Genomic DNA, 25,096 nt, shown 5'->3' on the forward strand with positions numbered 1-25,096 from the left:
TCCTAGCTCACCTCTTACAACTGTGTGCAGCTTTTTGCCATTTACAAAGTAATGCATTTAAAAATAAAACTTCAAGAAAAAATTAAAATCAAAATCATGCACAAGAGTTATTGGAAAGTTAGAAATGCACTACCCACCTGATATGATGGCACTGAAGGATATGGAACAATCACACCTTGAATTTGATTCCCAACGTTGTTGTGTTGGCCACTGACTAGATTTTGACTCTGAGGCTGCTGAACTCCGACTAAACCCTGGTAGTTTTGCTGCTGGTTGGGCAAAACCTGGTAACCTGAAATTATACATTTAACTCTTACTTTGAAATAATGAACATGTTTTATACACAGTTGCTTATGTGAAAATGTATGTGTAGCATTTTCCAATGGCTCTCTAAATCTGGCCACTTCAGAGTTGAATGTATCATGCATATAAGAAGCCAACATCAAAATCAGCAGATCTATTCACTTGGATACAGCATGAGATTCTTTACATACTGTTTGCAATGCTGCCGTTGCATGCTTGCCATATTTATTGACACTCTAAGTGGGTTACATGCATTAACACCTTGATTGGGTAGGTGAAAGCTAAAAGCACTAGAAGGAAGCATGCCAGATAAATATCAGAACTAGTCAACTGTCCATTATTATGAACAAGGCCATTATTATGAACTAGGTACTTTATTTTGAAATTCTAGTTATGGTAAGCTCTGCTAATACCTCAGGTGCCCTAGGGCTGAGAGCATCTTGGCTACAATTCAAACCCGAATCACACTTCAAGACAATTTGTGTAATGCATGTCTGCAAATCATTTTAAGAAGGGCAATTTCCGTAGAAATTTGTAATGCTAAAAACAGCTGGGAACTGCAAACAATCTTCCAGGTAAAAGCTATGGTTAGATGCAGTGGAAGACATTCTATATTCAAAGTTGTCTTGGAATTTCACATTAACCACTCTGTAGTGTCTCTACAACAAATTATTATTGCTTAAACTATTGTCTTTCAAAAATGGCCAAAAAACCTCCAAATCCCACATCAAGTGTGAATGCCAAACAGGAAATCTGTGCAGTTATTAGGTCCAACTTTAATTCCCACTTCATTTTTTTTTTCAGAATAGGTAACTGCTACCACAACCAAAACACATGCAGAACACAAATGCAGTTCTTTGTCATACTCTGTTGTACAGGTACAAGCTACTTACCACAGCGGCAAAACCCCGTAACTCTCAGTGTGTCTGAGACAAGCCACTTACTGCTCCAGAATAACAAACCTGGGCTTGTCAAGATGCACTGACAGCAAGAAAGTGTGTGCATTCACATTCTACTGACCTTGGCATTCCCCATGCTCCCTACCTTGGTACGGAACTATAATAAAGCAGATACAGCTGCAAAAACTCACTTGGAATTGTTGTTTAAAATATTGCATGGTCTATTCTGAAATCACCCAGTTAACACAAACCACTTCTGATAAGCAAACCCCACCAGCCTTCATTGATCATACACATACATGGTAGAATGAACATTACTGCAGTCTCAGCAGGCTATCTCTACAGCAATTGTGACAATGAAGGCTAAAAAAGACTTTGAACATAACAAAATACTGCTTCAGAAAATTACAGGGAGAAGGTTTAGTTTGTTAAATCCAAGAGAGCTATTAATCAGAAACACACAACACTGTAAATGTTTTCAGAGAACCATACAAAACTTCAGAACGAGACATGCTTAAATTGCAATTAGTAGTTAGATTTAAAAATAACTCTTAAGCTTGAAGTGTCCATAGAAATCCATCTCATACCCTTAATGAGCAAAATGCTTAACTGTATGTTGATACAAAATGACCTATGGCACCTAAAAGGCAGCAGAATGTGGGGCTTTAGTGTAGCACAGATCCATACAGCTGCCATCTAAACTCCTCATTTCCCAGAAACTGCAATGTAGCTGTGAATAATTCTCAGCTTTTTCTGGCACTTCCAGAGACAGACATGATCAATTTTGCTAGCAGAGAGAGCTGGAACAATACAAATTGACTGCCAAGAAGGTTCCCCACAGTGTTCCAAAGAATGCTCTATTTTTAGCTTCACAGTTTCACCTCTGCATAGAGAGTGGTCTGACAGAAATGCAGCACTCAGCAGAAAACCCACACCTGCCACAGCAGATTGTCTCACTATACAGAAACATTCTGAAACACTGAATAAAAAAAATAAGCACACTTCTTAATATTTACACAATTAAAAAGAAATCACTGTTAATATAAGTTAACTTGGAAGTACATTTCACAAACAGCATATTGCAAACGAGAAACAGCCTTTGTATAAGAATGGAAAAGCAAGTACAGTCACTCAGTTAACGAGCTATGGGTACAGCTTGATTACAGCTATAGCTATGAACCCTGGCCAATGCGAGGCAGAAGCTAGCTGAACTTCAGCTGATGTTCCTTCAGCAATTGTAGTTCAGACAAGACTTGTAATCAACCTGTGGGTCTCATGGTCTCTGGGTCCTCATCATGGCAGCTGGAAACACCTTTTCTTAAAGAGAGTTTTCTCACAGTATCTTTTGGGCAACTGAAGCATTTTTTTTGAAAGTGAACTCCCCAAAAATGTCACCTGAAACCCCTTTAAGAAGGAAGCCAGGAAGCAGCTGAAAAAGAGACCGGTTCACTGTGAGAAATGTAAACCTCTCAGACAGTGTTACGGCCCCGAATCCAACAGCTCATAAATAAAGTCAGGCCACTTCTGCATTATTAAGCCCAAAGTGGCTTCAGTTGCCATGCTCTCAGCAGCTGTCATCTGTTATCTAAGGTTGTGTTTGGATAGTTATTTCATAGTTAGTAACCACTTTCTAAAATTAATAAAATCCATGGCTTTTCTGTAATACACAATGTGTTAATTTTCATTTTTTCCCAGGCATGTTGCTGTATTAGCCAAGTATCATGCTGCCTCTGGCCTCAAAACCAGCCATACCTAATAACCATCAACCACTTCAGATGTAGCTGTGTGGCAACTTGATACAAAGATTTATGGTTTAAAATAAATCTTTGGAGATGTAATTTCAAAGCAGACCACCTCGTGAGCAGTTTACAGAGCAGAAAACATGATGAGGAACCTTTCATCTCTAGAATGCTCACTCAAATGTGTCTCTAAAGCAGTAAATGAGAGCCAGCAATGGCTAGGCAGCAGTTCAGAGATTTTGAGTTACAGGCTAATTATGCAGATGGTAGTAAAATACTGCTACCATTAGTCAACACCAAGTAACCAAATGGGATTGACTGGAGTTACTGGCTGAAGCACCCCTTCACTACTTAAACATCATCCCTAAATGTCAGAGTACAAGGTACAGTAAAGTAACGACCTGTATGGCTTCCTTACTTCATTTTTCTAGGGACACAGAGGGAGATTTTAGCTGCTGATGCTTTTCACCCTATCCACATCACAGGCAGTGAAATTGAATCAAAAGGTAAAGAGCTGAAAACATACAAGAAAGAAACTTACTTACCCTGTAGCACCCGATTCCTCCCTTTGCATCTTGGTACTGATGCACCCTCACCCCATGCTTTCAAGCCCAGATTGTTTTGTTTGCTACATGTGTACATTGGGCTCTCCAATTTAAAGTATCTGTGCTACTCAAATGTGCTGGCCCCACAAACAGGGAAGTCACCCCAGCGGAGCCCCAGGTTTTGTGCAATTGAATAGCCTATGTATTAAAAATTCTGAGGAAGGAAAGCAGGTTGTGTAATACAGTTGGATAATCTTTAAACAGCAGCAGATGAAAGGAGTTGTAAAAACAACTATTTGTTTTCTTTTAAAAAAATGTCAATATACAGTGAGGAGTGAAAAGTGGTATCTGTGTTAGTTTGTGAACTGAACCTCAAACTACTATGTCAAATGCTGCTATTGGAGCACTTCCTAGAAGAACTGCAGAAGAGGGGAACATGCCTCTTGCAGTCTACTTCATAGAACAGCTGTAAGTAGATCCAACTTTTACAAATATTAACTGATTTTTCATCCTACTAACATACAGCACCACATAGCTGGGAGTGGAGAGAAGAATGAAAAAAAAATTTTTCTTCCTGAAGGAAGTAGAAAGGAAAAATAATATCTAATGTAATCAATTAAGACATGGTATAAAAGCCTGATTTAGGGACTTCTCCCTCCAAATATCATGAGATACTTCTGAAAAGTGAGACTGTGAGTTAAGATATTACTCAGAAGTAAATTTGTTTCAGGAATCCAAATCTTACTGAATAAGTCATAGCAATATTTTAAAGTACAGATTATTAGAATAATAGAAGCTATAGTTAACATTTTTAAGGAGAAAAGACAGTTGGAAACAAGAGAGAAATACAGCTTGGTAATGCTCACAGAACAGTAACTCGGGAACAACTGAAAGGTCTTTACTGAAAACAGGAGGAGCAGAGAATTAATTCTAACCACTTAAGATCATTAAATATTCTGTTCAATACCCAGATGCCTTTAATCATAGGACAGAAAGACAAATTAAAACAGAATCTTCCACACAGGACTCTTTTCATGCCACAGCATGGTTTAGAACTTTCAGCTAAGGTACATCTCTGCATTGTGACATCATTTAAAGGTACTAATTAATTTTACTTTGCAAGTTACTAAAAAAATTAGTAACTGAGTTAGTAAGTTTTAAAAATTATTCAGTTCTGAATTTTGAAAGAGAAAAAAGAATAAATTATTATCCTGTAATGGAAATTATGGCACAAGGCACTCACAGTGATGGCTCAAGTAAAAAATTCCATGAACAACTGACTCAATTTTTCCACCTTAGGTTAGTTATGCTCTGTATCATATACTCTGAACTCCTATTTTCTTTGAAACTTCACAACAAATAAGTTTAAAAAGCAAAACTGGAAGAAAACACAGCCAAAGTACTCCAAAAGAATGATAAAGGAGTCCAACAAACCTGTCTGCTGTCCAGGCTGTGCCAATGCTTGGTTTTGCTGCGTGTTGTAGTGGACAGACACGGGTCGGTACTGCGGACTGGAGTGTGGGTACTGACTGGGGGTACAGTAACAAGCTGGCATCTGAAAACCAACAATTAAAGAGACTTACTCCCTGCACATCTATAGAAGACAGACATTTAAATGCAAAAATAATCACCTGGTCAAAGAAAGATGTAAAACTTAGCAGAAGGTGCGACAAATGTTAAATAGTTTAAGAACTAAAAAATACATACACTACATAGAGTGCCTGTTAAGGGCCAACTTCTGCTTTCACTGCAGAAGTGCTAACTCCCAATTTCTACAAAGACACTGCATCATACAAGTTGGAAAAGATGTCCAAGATCAAGTCCAAGCATTAATCCCTTCTTGCTTGTGCTCTATGATAGGACAAGGGGCAATGGATGTAAACCACAGCACAGAAGTTCCACCTCCTCATGAGGAAGAACTTCTTTGCTGTAAGGGTCACAGAGCACTGGAACAGGCTACCCAGAAACACTGTGGAGTCTCCTTCTCTGGAGACTTTCAAGACCCATCTGCATGTGTCCCTGTGCAACCTGCACTAAATTATATGGTCCTGCTCTGGCAGAGGGGTTGGACTGAATGATCTCCAGAGATCCCTTCCAACCCCTAACATCCTGTGATCCTGAGAACCTAACACTGCCAAGTCCACCACTAAAACATGTCTTGAAGTGTTTCATCTACACATTCCATGACATCCATCACTTCTCTAGGCAGCCTGCTTAACCAGATTTTAGCCGAAGCTGAACCACAAGGAAACTACAGCGAGCATGAGTTTTATCAGCTGCAGAAAAATAATCACCTAGGTGATTATTGCTCAAGTAAATTGAAGTCATTCATTTCAAAGCACACAAGCCAGAAACCCACCCCAAGCCCAGAATAAGTGGCACAGCTGCAAGTGAAGGAGGAGCCTACTCATTACAGACCAGCACTATCAATGCTTACATGCAGCTTGTGACAGAATAGAAAAAGATCCACTGTACCTGTGGCACAGGTTGCTGCATGTATCCCTGCTGCTGGAGGACTTGCTGGTTGACAGGGTGGCTAGATGTTGAATAGCCTGGAGCAGAAACCGGTTGGCCAGAGGGTGGTGGAGGTGGAGCAGCTGCAATGATATAACCAGACTGCTGTGGAGGCTGGAGAACAACAGTGGACTGGAACATAGCAGTATGAGGTTCAGCTGGATCAGCAGGTGGCTGGCGGGCAAGACTCATATGGCTGAACTGTGATCCTAGGTTGTCTTGCTGTAATAGTTAAAAAAGGAAAAATCACGTCCATAAATGCACAAAAATGGACTAAATCAGCCAAATACCTCAGCAAGTTTCAGGTATGCAAGTCTCAAATTACAGGGCATTAGCAACATCAGCCAAAGAACAAAAGGGAAGAACAAGACAGAGAACACTAGTAAATTATCTTCGTGGTTAACAGCAGAAGAGAACATCCATGTTCTAAGGCTTTACTCATTTCACTGCAAAGTACTTCACTTTTGCATTACATCTGCCTCTATTATAAGAATTCATCTGTCAAATACAGAATTTGTGTCATCATTTTCTGATTGCACTCCTCTGACCTGGTATTACAGTACATGCAAAGATTTTTTTTTCCTGGAATCAAGTAATGACTGCAAGAAATCTGTTCCAGCAATTACCCACTAACTGTGTTTTATTAACATCTGAAACTACGATAGTGATTGCACCAAGCACTGCAGGAGTCCTGTGAAATTTGAAGCTTCTGTCACTGTAATCCCAAGCTCCTTTTCTCTACAAGCAATTCAGCATCAAATAATCAACATCCTGGACATTAGAAGCAATTGCTAATATTGTTTGCTAAACAGGAAGATTTGGTTTGTTCCTCAAAAGTGGAGTCTGCAAACATGGAGGAACATTAAAAATATTTTAAGACTATTTGATTGTCTCTTGCATCATCCTGAGGAAGACAGGATTTAACAAAAAGAGTAAGTGCAAGCTCTGTCTTTTACTGATTAGCTATGTTCACATTTTATGATAAAATTTTATAGTTCCTAAGCTAAATATAGGCTTAATTAGTACTGAAAATGCAGATTTGCACCTAAAATTTTATTTAGAATACCTTTACATCTTAAAAAGCCTTATTTTCATTAGATCAATAATCTAACATTGTCTTTGGCATTTCATTCCTTAATGAAGCCTATTAACACAATTATATTGTTTTTCTACATTGCATTTTATGTTTTGATTTTCATAATGCCTACTTTAGAAAGGAGATATGGATACTAAGTTACTATTACCTCAAAAAAACGTCCAAATGATAAAATCAAGCCATAGACATTTATTTCTGTTACACTACCAGTAAGAATATATTCTGATCTGGTCACTTCGTTCTGTAGTGAGATGTTCAGTTCAAGCATGATTAACCACTAAACATGGTATTGCCAATAAAGGGATAAAGCAAATTTTCCTGGTAACAACTACAAATGTGTTTCATTTAGATTACCAACCAGGACCATTAATCCTTTTCACTATGCTACTACCATCAGCAGGAATTCATTTCTGGAACTAGCAGCAACCTTCACATTTGAATCCATTTCCTGAACATGAAATTCTCTGGAATCACTATGAATCTGGAAGGAGTTTCATTCTTTGCTTTAACACCCATATGCCCAACAAAAACAGACCTGTCTTGGAAAGACTAATTGGCAATAAATTTAATTAATAGCAGTGCAGGAAAGTGAGAAATAAAAGCAGAACTAAAACCAGTTTCCCCCAAATGCCCTGCTTCTGCCCAAGCTCAGCTTCACTCCTGAGTCTTCCATCTTCCCAAGGTGCCAGAGTAATGGGGAATGGGGGTTCATAACACTTAGTCTGTTGCTCCTTGCTCCTCTCAGTCTTCTTCTGATCCTACATAGGGTCCCACTCATGGGATGTAGTCCTTTATGAACCTCTTCACTATGGGTCCTTCTCACAGTCTACAGTTATTCAGGTACTGCTTCACTGTGGGTCCTTTCCAAGGCTTCCAGTCCTCCAGGAAGACTGCTCCTGTATGGGTCTCCCACAAGGTCATTAGACCTGCCACAAAATTGGCTCCTGCATAAGCTCCTCCTCTTCACGGGCCACAGCTCCTACCCAGGACCCTGCTCCTGCCCTCTATAGGCTGCAGCTTCCTTCAAGGCATCTCTGCCAGCTCTGGTGTGGGATCCTACGCAACCACTAGATGGGTAACTGCTCTATCCATGGTACCCATGGTACTCCACAAATTGCAGGGAGACAATATGTTTCAGAATGGTCTTCTCCACAGGCTGGAAGAGAATCTCTGCTCCAGCAGCCTTTCGTCCTTCTGCCCTTGGTGTCTGCAGAGGATTTTCTCACTCTTCTCCCCAACAACTGCTGCATAGCATTTTTTTCCCATTTCTCAAATGCATTATCACAGAGACATCACCAGTGATTGACTTGGCTTTAGGTAGTGCAGGGTGAGCTATCAGAGCTCCCTGCAATTAGGGCTGTCTGACATGGGGCAGCTTCCAGTCCCTTCCCACAGAAGCCAGCCCTTCACTTTGCCTGCTACCAAACCTTGTCACATCAACCCAACATAAACAAGTGTCCTTTGAAGTATCACAGCAGCTTGGTGAACTCAGAAGCCTTCCTTTTGACCTGGGCTCTAATACAGATTCTGCTTTGGACAACTCTGGGTTTCAGTTCCCATTTTTGTGGGACATTTTGTTTATACATTTTGGTTTTTAAACACAAAAGACTTGGCTTCCAGCTTCTATTTACTAAACAAGGGATGCTAGTGAAGTAGTAGTGTTAAGAGTTCCAGCAAAAAGGTTATAAAAAGGAAACTTCAGAAAATCAGAACAGCTGACCCCTCAGAATGAATTAAGAGTTCAGGGGGAGTAAAAGCAAACAAACAAACAACAAGACAGGGTGAAAAGGGGTTAATCCAGAGCCGAAGTACTCACTTGCTAGCAATAGCACTGAAAAGCTGTTCCTTCACATAGGAATATATATACAGAGCATTAAAGTCTCAGGAACCACTGTCCCCCACTTAGGTAATGTTTTAATGTGATTGAGAAGCTCGCCGGTCATTGCACTGCTATCACACATCACTTACAAGCAACCAAGCAAAGCTCAGCAACCACTAAAGATTAACTCATGCAGAGAGAAGATGAAGAGAAGATGTAATACCACAGAATATTGCTGTGTAGAGGAGACTGGCAGGAGCGGGGGCGGATAAGAGACTGCAGAGTACGGAACAGGCTGGGAAGAAGGCTGCAGAGGCCGCATAGGCTGAAGAAATAATAGGTTTATAAACATGGTTAACATCAGGAGTAAGAGAACTGAAAACAAGTCTAAATCATTTGTAACAGAAAAAGCAACTATGCTCCATTACCGGAAAGGAAATGGACACTTCTTAAGCTCAGGACTGCATCAAATTAAAACAGAAGTAACTTTCAATATGTCAATCTTTCAGCAGAAACACAGCCTATTATCTGTATTTCAACACATCCTTTCTATTTTGTATTTACTGTTTCTCTCTGAAATAATTTTTTTTAATTATAAAATAAAACCAGCACATGCATTCTAAATATGAGTTGTTCCAAAGCATCTGAAGACAGAATGAATTTACAAATCAAAACACTACTTTCACCTACTCCACAAAACTGTAAGATTTTTTCTGAGCTGTGGTTATCTGAACATCAGATATGTGTCATTGCTAATCATAGTTTGGACAGGTTGAACTTCAAGTGCCCATTGAGAAGTTGATCATATAAACACTGAAGGATTTGTGAGGAGAACTGCAAATACCACATACACACTTCCCTTAAAAACAGCGAGGAAGAGTACAAGTGAGCCTTTTGCTCTGCTGTGGCACAGCACAAGTATCCTGAACAGAAGATTTGAATGGGGGAAAGAACAAAGAAAGGTTTAGATGAAGTTCTATAAATAACTTCTGATAAAACTTGAGAGCAATTTGAAAGTACCACAGGAGCTGAGACCCAGTAACTTCGTGCCTGAAATAGGTGCCAGGGAAGAGAGACAGAACTCTCTCTTCCGCCCACATGCACCCTTTGCTTTTTTTTCTTCTTATTCAAGGGCTGAGGTCACCTTTAATCTGGCCTATTTTGCTGAATTTCTCTTGTACAAGAGGAGGATAAAATATCTGGCATTTCAGCATGCAGTTCTCTGAACAGAGTAAGTCAAAGTGCCACTAAGAAGGGGCTCATACTCTACCAGCCCTAAGCTACTTCTTTTGTGTTGTGAGTGCATCTCAAGAGTTCAGCCAGCTAAAAAATAACCTTAAGACAGGGAGACAAAGATTCTAGTTGGATTAACTCTCTCCTCATATTGCTGCCTATATTTTTGTTAATGCCGGGGGTAATTACACAGTGTGGCTAAGGAAAAAGGCAGAGCCTCTTTTCCAGAGCAACCTAGGGTAGTTCTTGATACCAGAGCATTGTCATATAGTAATGTCTCAAGTTGTTAATGAAAAGCTGCCTACCACACTCAGTTAGTAGCAGAACCACTCTGAGGACTCTGACAGAACAGTTCCAGTTACCCACACCTGCACAGCTATTACTTCTTAACTTGTGCTTCCAGCAGAACATGCCTGCTGGTCCCTTGCTACCAGACAGCAATATGACAGCATCTCATCACTACAAGCACCATGTATTTGACATGTGCACCTGTGAGAGGACGTGGTTTGCTGCTGGCTGCTGCTGAGGAGCTGCGGGAAGAGGTGGCTGTTGCGGAGGTCCAGGCACTTGGGTCCTAACAGGCGGCTGAGGCATGGGAGGATTGTACACAACTGGAGTCCCATCCGGATTAAGGAATGGTTGACCTGGGAAGTTGGAAGAGAACAGAAAAACCAATGACAGGCAGCCTCATCATCTAAGTTTGGAGAATATAAAGACTAATACATTTACTCTAGACAAAACTGATAGATTTTGAAAAGAAGTCAGGCTGTTTTGTATGACAGACTTAAGCCAACCCCCACAGCTGTACTTACAAGAGCAATGACTACCAGACCTCATTCAACAAAATACATGCAGTTGAAAACCCAAACATTTAAGGTTAACAAAGATACCTCACTATTTACTTAGGAAACACAGACATTGATTGTATCCTGCTTGCCTTGAAAGCTCTTTTTTAATTAAGTGGATTCAAAGGGACAAGACTAATAAAGGAAAACCCTACTAACAATACTCTTTTAAGGAACTGAAAAAAATGAAATGACATCTCCTCTAATCAGTTTGAACAGCAATGACAACACAAAAGCTTAAAGGTATGCACTTTTAAAAATACATGTAGCTGTAATGGTGTTCCCATAGCTGCTAATGAGATCACTTCAGCTTTCAAATAACCTAGTATCTTCCTATTTGATAATCTGCAACTTCAGTACTACAGCAGTGGACTAATGAAAAATAATGGGAAAAAATACTTAGAAGTAAATTATGAACAATCTGTGATTTATTTTTGTGCCTGGGTTGAAAGAAAACAAAACATAAGGAACAACAGATTAGCTAGCAAGAACCTGTGTTTAGCTGCTTAATAACATGTCTTGCATTGCTTATTTTGATGTTTATTTGAAGGTCCAAATACTGATGTAGATTTTTCTCTCCCATGTTATAAAATATTCTTATCTGACATTTCTTCCAGAAATAATGTCAGGGGAGAATCTGAGTCTGAATGAAGACTTGAAGCCTTTGCATTCTAGCCAGAGTCCTGTCAAAGCAGGCTAACGATCACTCAGACTTCTTTGTGCCATCATGTTTAAAGCAACTGGCCAACATAAAAGAGGAGACTAAGGCAATTAATGCAAGAGGTAGCCAGGAAACATGGACAGATCTGCTAAAATAAGCCTAATATTATACAGCTGGACTGCAGGTGACCAAGCTATATTCAAATCCAGTTTAAGGGATTTCTCTTTAATGCTGAAGAACTGGGAATGTTCTACCGCTTGCTAGTAATCACAGGAGCTTAATTTGCTCCCTGTAGTAGCTGAAACAGAAGTGGATTTTCATAATTGTCTTCAACTAGTGACAATGACAATTCTTATCTAAAGTCATGAGATCCTCTGTGAGAAATGGACATGCTAATTTATATTTAACTCTGTCATTTGGAACAATAAAGGCAGACGAATATTTACAGAACATGATGATTTGAGTATACTGTACATCAAAAGTTTCTCTGGACCTAGAACTCCCTTCTTCTGGAAGAGTACTTCGTCTTGTGTTAGACACTCACTAGACAGTAATGTAATCTTCTCTTACGAAAGACCATTAACAACTCATTTAAATACATTAAAAATGAATAAAATGTAGAAAACCAAGCTAACCATAACAAATATCAAAGCCTAGTCTAAATTCTGCTGCCTTTTCTCAGGGAGGTGACAATACAAGACACTCTCAGAGGAACAACTTTCACAATCACAATCACATTTCTTTCTCTGGCATTCCCTGCTATGTGGACATGCCATCAGTGGAAATGGGGAAATGACCAACAGCACAGGAGGAAGACAGTGAAACTATTCATATGTGTGCTGCTCTGAGGCTAAGTGGAATATTCTAATGAGAAAAATTTGATCATTAGCTGTGGAAATTAAAAAAATATCAAATCCACATCATTCACTGGTTTGCTGAAAGGGCTGAAAGGTCAAAATGTAAACAATTTGTCCCTGTCTGCTCTGGGCTGCTTCTCCCTTCACTTCACCTTTACTCTGCTTCATTATCTTCCACTAACTGTGGCTAACCATGTAACAAGCATACTTTGCTGGTTGTTTTGGTTTCTGTTCTGGCAAGGGAGACAGAGAGAGGGTGACTGAGTCTCTTCTGGGCAGTTTCTTTGTCCAGGAGAGAATTTGGATTTCTTTAATCGTAAACATTTGTAAATCTATTGTACTTATATGCTTGTAAATTTAGCTTTGCTGTAAATATAGCTTTATCTTACTTCCAAGCTGTCTGAGCTGGTCTGGTAAATTTCAATGGGGGAGGGGGTGGGCAGGGGAAGTTCCTAACCCACCACAATATGCATCATGAGAAGCTCATAACTGAAATGAAAATGATTCAAAACTTGCCATTTTTTAAGTGACAAAACTGTATCATGTGATTCTGTATTTCACATGAAATCACTTCTAATTTGGTGGTACTGTTACAGCGGCTGCAGTATCTCTTTTGCTGCATAGTAACAAGATTTTAGTCTGGCCATGCTATAAACTCACAACATGAAAAGTGCTAGCCAGCACTCTCTGTATTTAATGTATAGCACACAAAGCAGTCAGAGTATGCAAACACTAAGCTCACTACTACCTTTAAGAAAACCTGTTCACTAATCATCATATTGTCTTCAGATGGTCACCACACACAATGTGTGAGAAGTACAACCATCACCTTCAAAACAGAAAAGCTAAGTGAATAGTGCTCTCATCCAGAACCTGGATCCAAGATAGCAAATGCACCCTCTTCTAAATCCAGCAGCTATCTGTGATAATTAGATGCTACTGCTCATTATTTCTAAACTTTTTTTTTTAATCAAGACTGGCTTAAACTACTAATTTCTACAGCAAGGCATTTAAGAGAAACCTCTGGCAGCACTTTAGTATGAATAATCGTGAAAAGAAAAATACATTTGTATACAACAGCAACTGATTTGTATTAAAGAAAAAGAAATGTATCTATTTCAATGTTAAATCCTCTTAAGTATAGGAGAGAAATACTTAGAAATGTGTATCAGATCAATAGTACTTATGGTATTTAGGAGTATTAAATAATTGATCTTTTTAACAACCCTCATGCAAAAAAAAATTAGTTTAAAACACCTCACACAGCATTACACTAAGACATAATAAATCCACCTACACAATGATAGGAAATAAAACTTGAAAGAAACAAATCTTTAAGCTAAAATAACAGTATAGTAATTTAAAAACAATTATAATGTGTTACATAAGAGGTCAATTAAAAATTTCAGGATTTCTCAACTTCTACAATCAAGTAAGCCTGCCTGGAGCACGCTAACTAGTCACTCACTCCAGGTCAGCAGTAACACATCTCCTTGCCTCTGCATCAATTTCATACCACTTACTAAAAATCACTATTAGCCAATTCCTTCAATATTGTTTAATCCTGACTTCAACTGATAAACAGCAGTCTGGAAACAGTATGTAAACTCAGGTTTATTTCTTTCACTTTCATTAACCCAGTGGCATGAGCACAGAGACACAAGAATACTTTGTGACTAACACAATGAAGGATGATAAATTCTTTCAAGTCAAGACAAGTACTTTTTCAGGCTCTTTGCCCTCACTGAAACTGTTTAACAGTAGCCCTGGGAAAGAATTTTCTCGTTCCTCAAAAAACCCTCAAACAATTCATTTAAGTTGTGCTGAATTCTGGATAACAAATCATAGGATTTTTGTATTTTGTGCAAGTCACTAATTAAATTTTACACAGAAGTTAAAGCTTCTGTGTAAGCAGAGAAAATCAGGTGAGTTTACTGGTTTCCTTGATGCTGTCTTTTTAAATTAAGCACACTTGAACAACCACAGTGGAGGAAAAAAAAAGCCTTTAAGAGGAAAGGAAAAAGAAAGTACAACACTGACATTCAGTCTTAAGTAAATACTCGCGCATTCTTCCCCAAGTTCTCAACTGTAACAAAAGCATCCACAAGCATGTACCAACCTGTTTGAGGGTTGATCAGAACACTGCCAGGTGGTATGCCTGCCGCTTCCAAGGGAAGCAAAAAGAAGCTAGTGCTAGTAGGTGCCACTTGCCCGCTTATGCCACCATCAAAGGAAAGAGAGTTACTAGTGCTGACAGTTGGATAGACGGCAGGCGTGCCATGAGAAGGCTGGCTTAGAGCTGGCACTGGAAGAGGCTGCTGGGTGTGAGAAAGAGAACTCGTGGATGACCCTACACTACTAGAAGACTCTGAACCTAGGAAAGGAGTAATGAGAAATTGTTTTTACCTAGAGACACAAACATCATGCTCACTTAAATTATATATTTGTAAATGCTTATCCTTAAAGCTTAGCATTAAGTACATTATCAAACAGTAGCCTTTACAGTTAAGTTCCCCTTCATTTCCCCTGAAATACCATTACAAGATTCCTTATGTGAACCAAGGGTCAATTCATCACTGCTTTGCACTGTGAAGTGAGTCTTTCATGTCCAGATCTCATTTTCTGGACAGAAAACACATGCTGTACATACGCACATGTGCTAGGCATCGGTTTGCCTGCAACAGTGTAGAGCTGTGGCACACATCCAGGCCACATGGTCACACAGATGCAGTGTTTCTTCAGATACACTAAATTCACATGGTCTGCAGACACAGCGTACATGACAGCAGTGACCACTGGCTTTTACATCAGAGGTCATCTTTGACTCACTGCTGGACAAAGATTACTAAAAATCCCAAAACTTTTTCCCCCTCCTCTGACAATTTTCAGATGGAAATCAAAGAGAGCTGAAAATTTTATGGTAATATGGTAGCTTTAACCTAGCCTTATGCAAAAAAATCAAAGTTAAAAAGGGGTATAAAGTAGCTGATTAAAAGCAAGGCAGTGGAGAACCAGACCCTGAGCTTTCTAAGAGCCAGTGCATGCAGCTGAAAGCAACATTCCCAAAGTCCAATATGGAAAGGACTCTGTAACTGCACTGCTCCTCTATTACTGCATACCTAGATATCTAGGTATACAGTTTAGCAAACTTTTTATTAAGTCTTTGCTCTGATACTTGCAAAAACAGAACACGGGTGTTTAAATTCCAAAGCTCTTCATTAGCAGCCTCTACACAATCTAGAAGACAAAGCAAGAGTCAAAAAAGGCCATGACGAAATTTATGTAGTTTGCAGTTATTTTGCAGTCCTTCATAGAAATTTCTGATTGTAAGCCTTTCACTTGTATGAAAAGACAAGAAAGCCTGAAGCATTTGCTGATGCTATTAATCTGTTTCCTACTGCTAGAAGTGAAACAAAATTCTTCACTGCAAACCGGGCGAAAAAGCATGTCCCAGCTCTATAAAACAACCTTCACCTGACCAGTTACTTTGATAAGATTTGTTTGCAAGTGTATCCCCTTCTAGATTATGTAGAGAAATCAGGCTGAAGCCATTGTAATTGAAGCAAATTACATCCTTGATCAAAACAAAGAAACAAAACCAAATCTCAACACAAGCAAAATCACCACAACCTGTAACCACAGCCAAGCAACGACTACAAGACAGGCATTCTGAACTTTGAAAGTTAACTCTGATTGCTAAAATGAGGTTTAAAGCAAATTCAAGAATCCAATTGTATTCTTGCAATTTAAAAAACAATGATTTCTAAGAATACATCTTATATATACACCACTCATAGGTTGTAGCTTCTTTTCAAGCTATGCCAAATAGTATTGCTACACTGCTAAATAAAGTAATCCAATACGATGGCACAATTTCATGGTGTAGGCAGAAATACCTCAGATTCATTTCTATGCAAGTATACAATGGACAAACAGAATTGGTAACTGGTTTACTGCATTAAAACAATGCCAAGTGTGGTGATACACCTGTAAGGTAGTGGTGATTTAAGAGAAAGGCAAAAATTTTAAACAGATCCTCATAAGAAACAAATTTGTAAATAAGAGCATCATGCAGGCAGGCAATAATATTATCTTTTTTTACAATTCTACTTCAAATTCTGAAGTAGTGCATCTGTAGCCCACTCTACTACAAGTCCCAAAACTCTCCATAAGAAAGAATATGTTTCATCAAATCACATTGTCATTTGGAATATAAATATTTGCTAAATTGAATTTTTGGCCTACAGAAGGTATGTAACTACGTTTTGACATAAACAAGTTAACACGCCTTTGAAACCTAGACTCTTATGTACATTTTGTTCCACTGAACTGATTTTTCAGCAATATAAAAATTGAGCTTTTCAGCCATACTCATTTAAACATTACAATGCTGCTGAAAGGTAACACAATAAAGACAAGGAACAATTTAGAGGCTTTAATGCTGTTTTCTCCAGCCTGCTAGCAGCATAGCAGCGCAGTTTCCCAAGACTGCCCAATGCAGCTTTGCCACACTGAAACTGAAGAGCTGAACCCTACAATTTTATTTTATAAAGTACTTACAGTGATGTTTTCAAATCTTTTGTATAAGGTGAAATGCATTTAGCTTAAAGTCATCTATAATGAACTTTATAATTCCACTTCCAAAGCTAAAAGCCTTTGTTTCATTAGTTACCTATTTAGGCTATGCCCTACGGGAGGGCTAGGTCTATATAGGTCTCCTATGGCCTGTATGGACTGTAGGAGGCCAGGTCTGTAGATGTTCAATGTATGCAGCACCCACTGCATCCAGAGGGAGCTGTACACATGGAGCACCTCTATGTATGTACACACCTGCAATGCGCATTGGGTAGCACTTCACTGCTATGGAACTACACATTTGTACAGATTGTATGATACCTGTCTTAGACAGCCTGCCTGTGCTTTTGCTGCTTCCAGAGCTATCTCCTCGTGTCAGAACTGATATCCCACTGAAGCTGCTGGCTTTGGTTACAGCTGGCTTCAGATTGCGGAGGGAGCTATCGGAGTCGGTGCTGCTCCAGGGCCGGGGTTCACAATACTTCAGCTCATTCTCAGTACTGCTCTGATGGCTGTTGTTTGATCTCCCTGATGTTTCCTTATTGATTCTGCAAGTCACAAACTAAACTTTTAGAACAAGCATCAATTGCAAAATTAGGAAGGGGGAAAAAAAAAAGAAAAAGATGAAAAGCATGCAGAACATTTTGGGAATTTTTTAAGCAAGCATCAAATACCTAAGTATCTGTCGTCTTTGCTGTGTACTATTAGTTTCTTCCTCCTGGATTCTGTTGATATTTTAATAAGATAACTTAAATATTTATCGAGAAAACAGGAAAATTAAACAGAATTAAACTGAAAATTTTCTTACCTTTTATCAGTGAAATAATTCTCTTGGGAACACAGTGACTGAGGGGCAAAGAAGTGTAGAAATTAATACTAATGGCATCTAAAACTCCCACCACAGTGCAGTAACAAAACATGCTGCAATTTGGAGTATTTTACAAGGACTTTTACAGTATCATCTTTATATTAAGACATCTGAAAACACAACCTCTTTGGTGTACAATTTCCATATTATGAGAACAAAAAGGGACAAATAAAAAGGCCCATCTGCAGGAAACAAGAGTTAGCATTACAGTAGTCAGTGCTGACCATTTTGTTTGCATTGGCATTTTCCTGAAGGTACAACTCTTTCCTTGGGCCTTTGCTGCCTTATGTCACAGCTGAGGCATGACTTCACAACTCAGCACCATTTGAGCTGCATTGTCTTCTGCTTGGAAGCGTGAAGATGATGATGCTGGCTACTGTAATAATTGTACTGAATTAACTGGGTGCAAGCGCATATAAGCTGAAAAGCAGACAGAATACACAACCAAAAAGGCTCATCAAAAACCTCAATTATGTTGTCCTTGACTCTGACCTCTGATATCTGTTAGAGATTTTAAGGATACAATACAAGATTAAAAAGAAACAACCATAAGTCCCCTATTTTTATTCATAAACAAGGGGGAAAAAAAGACACAAGACTTTTGGAAGAGTGTTTGGATACAACAAATTAGCCCCTCAGAGTCTCATTACTCTTTCTTCAGGAGAAGTTGTTTGGGATGTGCAAGAGCTATTGATAAATGTCAGAAAAAGAACATTATTGTAAGCAACACATTTTTGGGAAGATATTAGTTCTGTTTCACTCAGAATTAAATATAATCACTACTGGTGATTGAATTACAATTTATGTATTGTCCTGCTTGGTAAGTCCAATCAAAAGAGACTGATACTAGACTTCTAGATTTCTCACTTAAACGTCATACATGGGAATTCAAACCATAGAATCAACCAGGTTGGATAAGACCTCCAAGATCATCCAGTCCAACCCATAATCACATTTACAATCATTGTACTGTGACCAATCACAAAAGGTGTCTGACACAGGACAAGTAAGACAAAACAACATTTAGGCTTCCTGGGGTTTTCTGTTTGTAAGGTTGGGGGGGTTTTTTGTTGTTTTTTAAATAATCATTGCTCTGAGGACAACTGAAATGACTGCAGTACCAAAACTCTGTAATTTAGATTAGCAAAATAAAACACTGGACTGAAATCAGTAATGCAGCAAAGTAACTCTTGAAGACTGCTTGAGTTTTATGCAGTAGTCATTAAACAGAAAACTTCTAGTTAATATGTACAACTTAAAACTCACTTTGGCCACTAGTGATTCTTATCTGCTCAGTTCCCTTCACAGAGACTGCACAGACTGCAAAAGTTGTCTTTCAAGAACACGCAAATGTGCACATGTGTGCGTGAGAGGCACTCACTCAAAACACTAAGACTTTCTTCGATACCTACATCTTGTGCAAATATTCTTTCTCTAGCTCTCTGATATTCTTCTTCACGTTCTTCTATGGATTTACTTCTTCTGTCGTCTTTTAATCGTATTCTCATCTAAAGGAAGTGATACAGTGTCAGCTTCTGCAGGTAAACAGTATAAACACACAGCCAAATACAGTAAGTTGAAGGAAACAATCCACATGCATTTTACCTGACTGTCATCTTTGTCTAAACTAGAGTTATCTCTTTTAAGGATGTACCGCTTCTGGAAATCATCGCTCTTCTCATCCTTTATATGCTCACAAAACTTTTGGTCAGGTCTGTGGAAAGTTGTCAGAAAGAAAACATTTATGGTTTTGTAAACATGTAGTATCCACAGTGGAGCAAACTGAAATACAGTCAAGGTTAATTCTAAAATATTAATATTCTAACTGAAGGGAGGAATAGATTTTGGTTGTCCAGGCAATGGAAAAGGTAACAGCATGTAGAGATGACGTGTAGCCTGGCAAGCCCTGTTCCTGTGGCATAACAAACCTGTTTTAAAAATATCTTCTTCAAAGCTTTTGCTTCAATTTCCAATTAAAGTGGCAAGCAAACTACATGCCTCTGGGGAATCAGAAGTGCTCCTGAATCCAGACTGATGCCATGCAATGGATATGGGGCATGCATGGAAGTGAAGATAGGTGCTTTCTGCTACAGCTGTAATACCTCAGAATTCATTTCAAGGGAAAACAGAAGGTGACAGTGGAGAAAGACATTGAAATTTAGAAACTTCTAAACCAAAATTAAGTAGATATAAGTAAGAGGGGAACAGTACAATGCAGGCAAGCAAGAGCTTCACAAGATAACAGTGAGAAGATGAAGCATCAAATTATATTTCTTGGGTTTGTATTCTATCTATTTTGTGAAAGAAAATGAGGTATTTCGTAATCTCTTGTTATTAAAAAACCAGGTACTGAGTACCTAGACAATAAAACTACTACTACTTTAAGTTCTCAGTCAGGAAATATGTGTCTGATAAGACAAAACATATGTGTAACTCTTCTCTACTTCTGTTTATTCAACACCCAGGAGATCTTTCTCTATAAAGCAGCCAAGCCTAACTTAGTTGCTGGATGCCCAAACATAATTAGCAGGCATTTCAGAGAACCTTTAGACTGTCTTACCTCTTTCTTTTAAAGGTCCCTGAATTTACTGCCCTGCAATCACCAACTTCCCACTCCACTGAGACGTCCCAGTATGCACTGGGTTGTTGATGTCAGTAACATCACTGATCGGCGATGGAGCCGGGAATCTGCCTATGAGGAAAAGGTAAGTTGGGTTTTATTCAACATGGAGCAGATCTCCAAGGTTTTCCTTCTAAATTCTTATTTTATATCCAAAATGATTTAAAATAAGAATGCTGAAAACATTAAGAATCTTCATGTCTGCAGGTTAGATGAAATGCCTGCTAATTAGTAACTACACCTACAGGGGGCTTCCAGAGGCCATAAGCTAGTCAAATATGCTCTAGGAAACAAACAAACAAAAAAGGCATTAAAAATTAAGAAATCATCCTTTAATAGTTCTTATTCCACACCTTAAGTGCTAGACTGAAATTCCAGCTTAGAAATGCTGGGAGATGGCAAAGGCAACAGACTTTGAAGTGTATGGCTTTAGGTCAACTTACATAATTTTGAGCCAAAGCAAACACACATACTTGAATATGTAATTTATTTAACAGACATTTAGGCTCTATATATTTTTCTTGAAACTTTTGAGGAGGAAAACACTCACTTCAGTGAAATTTCAGTGTGACTTATTATTTCAGTTCTACTGACTCCAAAATGAGGGAGGATAATTAGCCTTTTTTTTTTCCTCCCAAAGCTACAGTGAGTGCACATAGAGACTGGGATAAGGATGCAGATGCTAAAAACTCCTATTTTAATGGTCAAATCATAGAGTACTTAAGAAACCCAAAATACTAACAAAAAACAGTGCCAAGTAAATGCTTTATTTTAAAATTAGAAGCTATGTGGCATAAATATACCAACGCTCTAGTTCTTTTGTTTTTCTAACAGAAAAGGAGAAGACAGAGCAATTGCAGAGAGAGAGAACAGCTAGGTACTTTGAATGGAAACATCAACTGCACACAAGTTTTGGAGTTGCTGTGGCCCCAACACTACCTTTTTTGTAACATGGATTTTCCTAGTGGTTTCTCCAAAATCTCCCCAGCCCTCCCAAATAAAATGCCATGACTTGTTAACCTGCTTCACACTTCCACTGATCAGATGTCCTTATTCCCTGCTATGTTTATTTTGTAGGGCCAAGGGAGATCTGTATGGAACACTGTTCCAACAAAAACTTCAATGCCCAAGTTTTCCCATTAGATTTCTGCAGTACAAAAACTGAAGTTGTGCAAATCTTGGCTCCTCCCTTCACTAAACCAGAAATGACCCTGTTCTAAATTAAGGGCTGATTTTGCTTTCCAAAAGGAACAAAAAGAGTGTACTTTGCAACACTTAACTGGCGTCGATCTTTAGGCAGATAAAATAGTTGATATAAATACAGATTTCACAGAAAGTTAGAAATGCATCTTCGTGAGAGAAGCAAGAAAGTGCCTCATTTACAGATAACATCCTTCCTTCATTGCTCCCTCCCTGAGAAAGTTTAAACATGAAGTAGATGCCACCATTACCCACCGCTGGAAAATGAGCAGTAAAGATCTTGCAACCTGCTCCCAAGGAGCATACAGACAGAGCCTTGATACTACAGATGCAACAGCACTGCACAATACACCCCAGGTGCTAAATGGCTGTATCAAGAGGTTCCTCCAAGACTTGTACACTTACATTCTTGTATTGCTAGTTTTATTTACTATGACTGACTTCCCGCTCTGGTCCACGTTGTGCTCTAATCCAAAGTAAGCAGCTACCCTGTGCAACAGCATTCTATGGTAAGATGTCATTGGGGGAAACTTTTTTCTTGGAACTCTGGAAGAAAGGAATAGTAGCTTTATTAAATAAACAGGAATGCTCTTGAATTCTTTTTTCCTATGAGAATACAGTACTTACTCATTATTACCAATGAAATCTAAAATTTCCTGTTCTAATTTCAGCAGCATCATTCTGTCCCTGAAAATAAAAACACAGCAACTCACATATGAGACACTCCAATAACTGCAGCTGTATTCATCTTAAGAATACATAGACAAGATCAAGGGATGATGGCAGACTGTAAAAAGGACCACCAGCTGTCAAATGCAGCATTTTTAGGACAAAGTATTAACTTTTTACTAATCTATATTGTACTGAACATTTCTAAGAAAAGAAGCTGCTCTCATGTCAAAAATCAGAATACAAAGATCATCTGAATAGTCTCTGCCTAGGAGGCTCAGCAGAAACTAGTGTCATTGAGAAGACAGTTTGAAAGAAGAACAGCTGCAAGTAGGTTGCTTCTTGTTGGTTAGTATGCATGGAAAGACTTGCAGAGGCCTTAACTGGCCCTTGCATTGTGAAGGACATCATAGCATCACTGAGACAGAGTGATAGTATTGCTAACAAGAAGCACAACTACAACTTAACCACTTGGTTGTCAGTATAAGCTGGCATACACTGCAATGTGATGAGATATTAGGAGAACACGAAAAAGCTAAAACTCAAGATGACAGAAATGAACGTTAATCTTAAAAAAATCTTGCATCCCTTCCAATAAATAACTGCCAAGCAGTGATCTTAACTGTTGCAGTTTTTAGTCTGTGTGCATCACAATTAAACTTCCCAGTTACTTGGACATAGAAGCAGACCTTCAAGCTCTTGTTTTCACTGGGATGCTTTATGACTTAAAACAGTAACAATGCAGAAGTCTAGCAGAGATTCATGTTTTCCAGTTTTACTCTACAGGACAAAATGGTGTTGGGTCTCTATCATATAGTCACTTTACATTTTGGCAAATAAAATGGAATCTCAATGAATTATCAATGTGTATGTTTAACTACAGGCATGTGGTGCAGCTTAAAAAAACTCCTTTGTCCATAAATCCAGTGCAAACCAGATTCAAGCAAGAGAAGGCAGTTTGGCCTCTAGCAAGCAAACAATAAAGGAGTACAAGTTTTAGAGACATGGTGTTATCAAGTCTCCTCAGGAAAAGAGCTCTGCACAGCCAGAACTCATTATTTGCCTGTTGAAGATTACAAGCATTTAGACCATTTCCACGTTCTGAACCTCTGTTCACGTAACACACAAATTACAGGAGACTGGTGTTCCAGACAGCCACACAACAAAATCTTATCCTAAGTAACTCACACAAAATGTTAAGACATTTAAGAGGGGAAAAAAGCCAAACAAGCCAGGCAGTGTGACACTTCAGGCAACAAAAAGAAAGTAAAGCAGGAAGTTGACATTACTGGTGCTTACCTGGGATTATTTTGTAATGTATTTACTAAAAACTCATGAAGATCTATACCAGTGGAATCTGTATACTCTTGGCTGGAATCTAAGGGTAGGGGGGAAGAGAGCAAAATTACACTTTGACAAAACCCACTAATATTACTTTTTCCCCTTTATTGCTAAACGTACCATTTATTAATCAATATTATAGAACTATTAAGTATGTTATTCCCAAAATTAAAGTCACAAGTGAAAAACAGAACAGAGACCCCAATAACATCACCCCCAATCCCTTAACTCAAGTGTGATACAGAAAAGCAAGGGGTTCAGTAACACTGCCTATCAATTAACAGATGCTATGGATTTTGAAGCAGTGTAGCACCTTGAATCACTCGATTTTGAGAACTTTGGAAGGTTGCTGAATATACTACACTGCTCTGTTGCATACACCTCTGTGGGCCAGCAGCCCAGATACAGAATGACTGGATGTTGCCCAAAGAAATACTCTAATTCAGATATAGCAGTTAAGCCATCAGAAATGGTATTATGTGCTATTAATAATTCCCACTCTATTGGCCATTGTTTTTGCAGCAACATTTCTATTTCAAAAAGAAATCTCACAATCTTCTGCCTCCTGTCTGGTTTCAGTGTAACACAGTATTCCAAGTTACATTTTGTTTTCAAATCTGCCACTTCAAATGTTTAAATTCCAAATCTTCCCATAGATGGCCACCTCAGAGAGTCCCAGGTCTTAGAATTCCAAGCCAGAGGTGTTCTAACAACAGTTTAGTAATTAGATTTCTCACAAGAACTATTTAGGTGTAAAAAACCTAGTCTCAAATTAGGTACAGCTCAAACTTATAGCTAAATCCTATATACTCCAGGTCATTTTGAAGTCAGTATGAAGCTTGGTCATTGCAAATTAGCTTCTAGAAGCAATGAAGGAACCACTGCACAAAGAAGGGTAAAATTTGGTGGAGAAAGAGAATCTATGCAGGTTTTACCGTTAGAAGCAACAGCACTAGAGGAGCAGCCTTTGGCATAGCAAGAAACTGGGTGACTGAAGTGTTCAGTCCTCAAAAACGAGACCTAATTTTTCCTGGAGAAAACGCAAGACCCACTTGAAAACTCTACTTCCCTACAGAAGAATGACAGTGCATTCCTTTGCAGAGCTTGTTGGGCAATCAATCCTGCCCATCTATTGTCAGGAGAATATAAATGAACTAAGCAAGCTTGAGCATTTATAGTTTGGGATTGCTTCTGATTTTGAGGAAGGGAAGGGAGGGAGGAAGTTATGCCTGGTAAAACAACTTAAAGATTGAATAATTATTTAATTTGTTACATTTTAGAATAAGCAATAATTTAATTACTATAATAATGA

General features: G+C 38.7%; 1 protein-coding gene across 9 annotated transcripts in view; it reads right to left on the bottom strand.

The window, feature by feature from the left end:
- Positions 1-25,096, bottom strand: part of R3HDM1 (R3H domain containing 1) — a 54,514-nt gene that overhangs the window by 11,527 nt on the left and 17,891 nt on the right. For 3 of the 9 annotated variants that reach the window (XM_064155816.1, XM_064155825.1, XM_064155780.1), the window contains 14 exons: positions 23,743-23,821; positions 22,402-22,461; positions 22,180-22,320; positions 19,560-19,668; positions 19,367-19,462; positions 17,895-17,932; positions 17,761-17,811; positions 17,408-17,634; positions 14,631-14,885; positions 10,638-10,792; positions 9,139-9,240; positions 5,962-6,222; positions 4,921-5,041; positions 138-292 (listed from right to left, as the gene is read on the bottom strand). In XM_064155816.1, coding sequence (XP_064011886.1) covers positions 138-292; positions 4,921-5,041; positions 5,962-6,222; positions 9,139-9,240; positions 10,638-10,792; positions 14,631-14,885; positions 17,408-17,634; positions 17,761-17,811; positions 17,895-17,932; positions 19,367-19,462; positions 19,560-19,668; positions 22,180-22,320; positions 22,402-22,461; positions 23,743-23,821 — 1,850 coding nt within the window. The remainder of the gene's footprint in view (positions 1-137; positions 293-4,920; positions 5,042-5,961; positions 6,223-9,138; positions 9,241-10,637; positions 10,793-14,630; positions 14,886-17,407; positions 17,635-17,760; positions 17,812-17,894; positions 17,933-19,366; positions 19,463-19,559; positions 19,669-22,179; positions 22,321-22,401; positions 22,462-23,742; positions 23,822-25,096) is intronic. The other 6 variants (XM_064155843.1, XM_064155807.1, XM_064155799.1 and 3 more) reach the window with 5 other exon arrangements.

This window comes from Pogoniulus pusillus, chromosome 2 (assembly GCF_015220805.1).
Source record: "Pogoniulus pusillus isolate bPogPus1 chromosome 2, bPogPus1.pri, whole genome shotgun sequence".
NCBI classification, from domain to species: Eukaryota; Metazoa; Chordata; class Aves; order Piciformes; family Lybiidae; genus Pogoniulus; species Pogoniulus pusillus.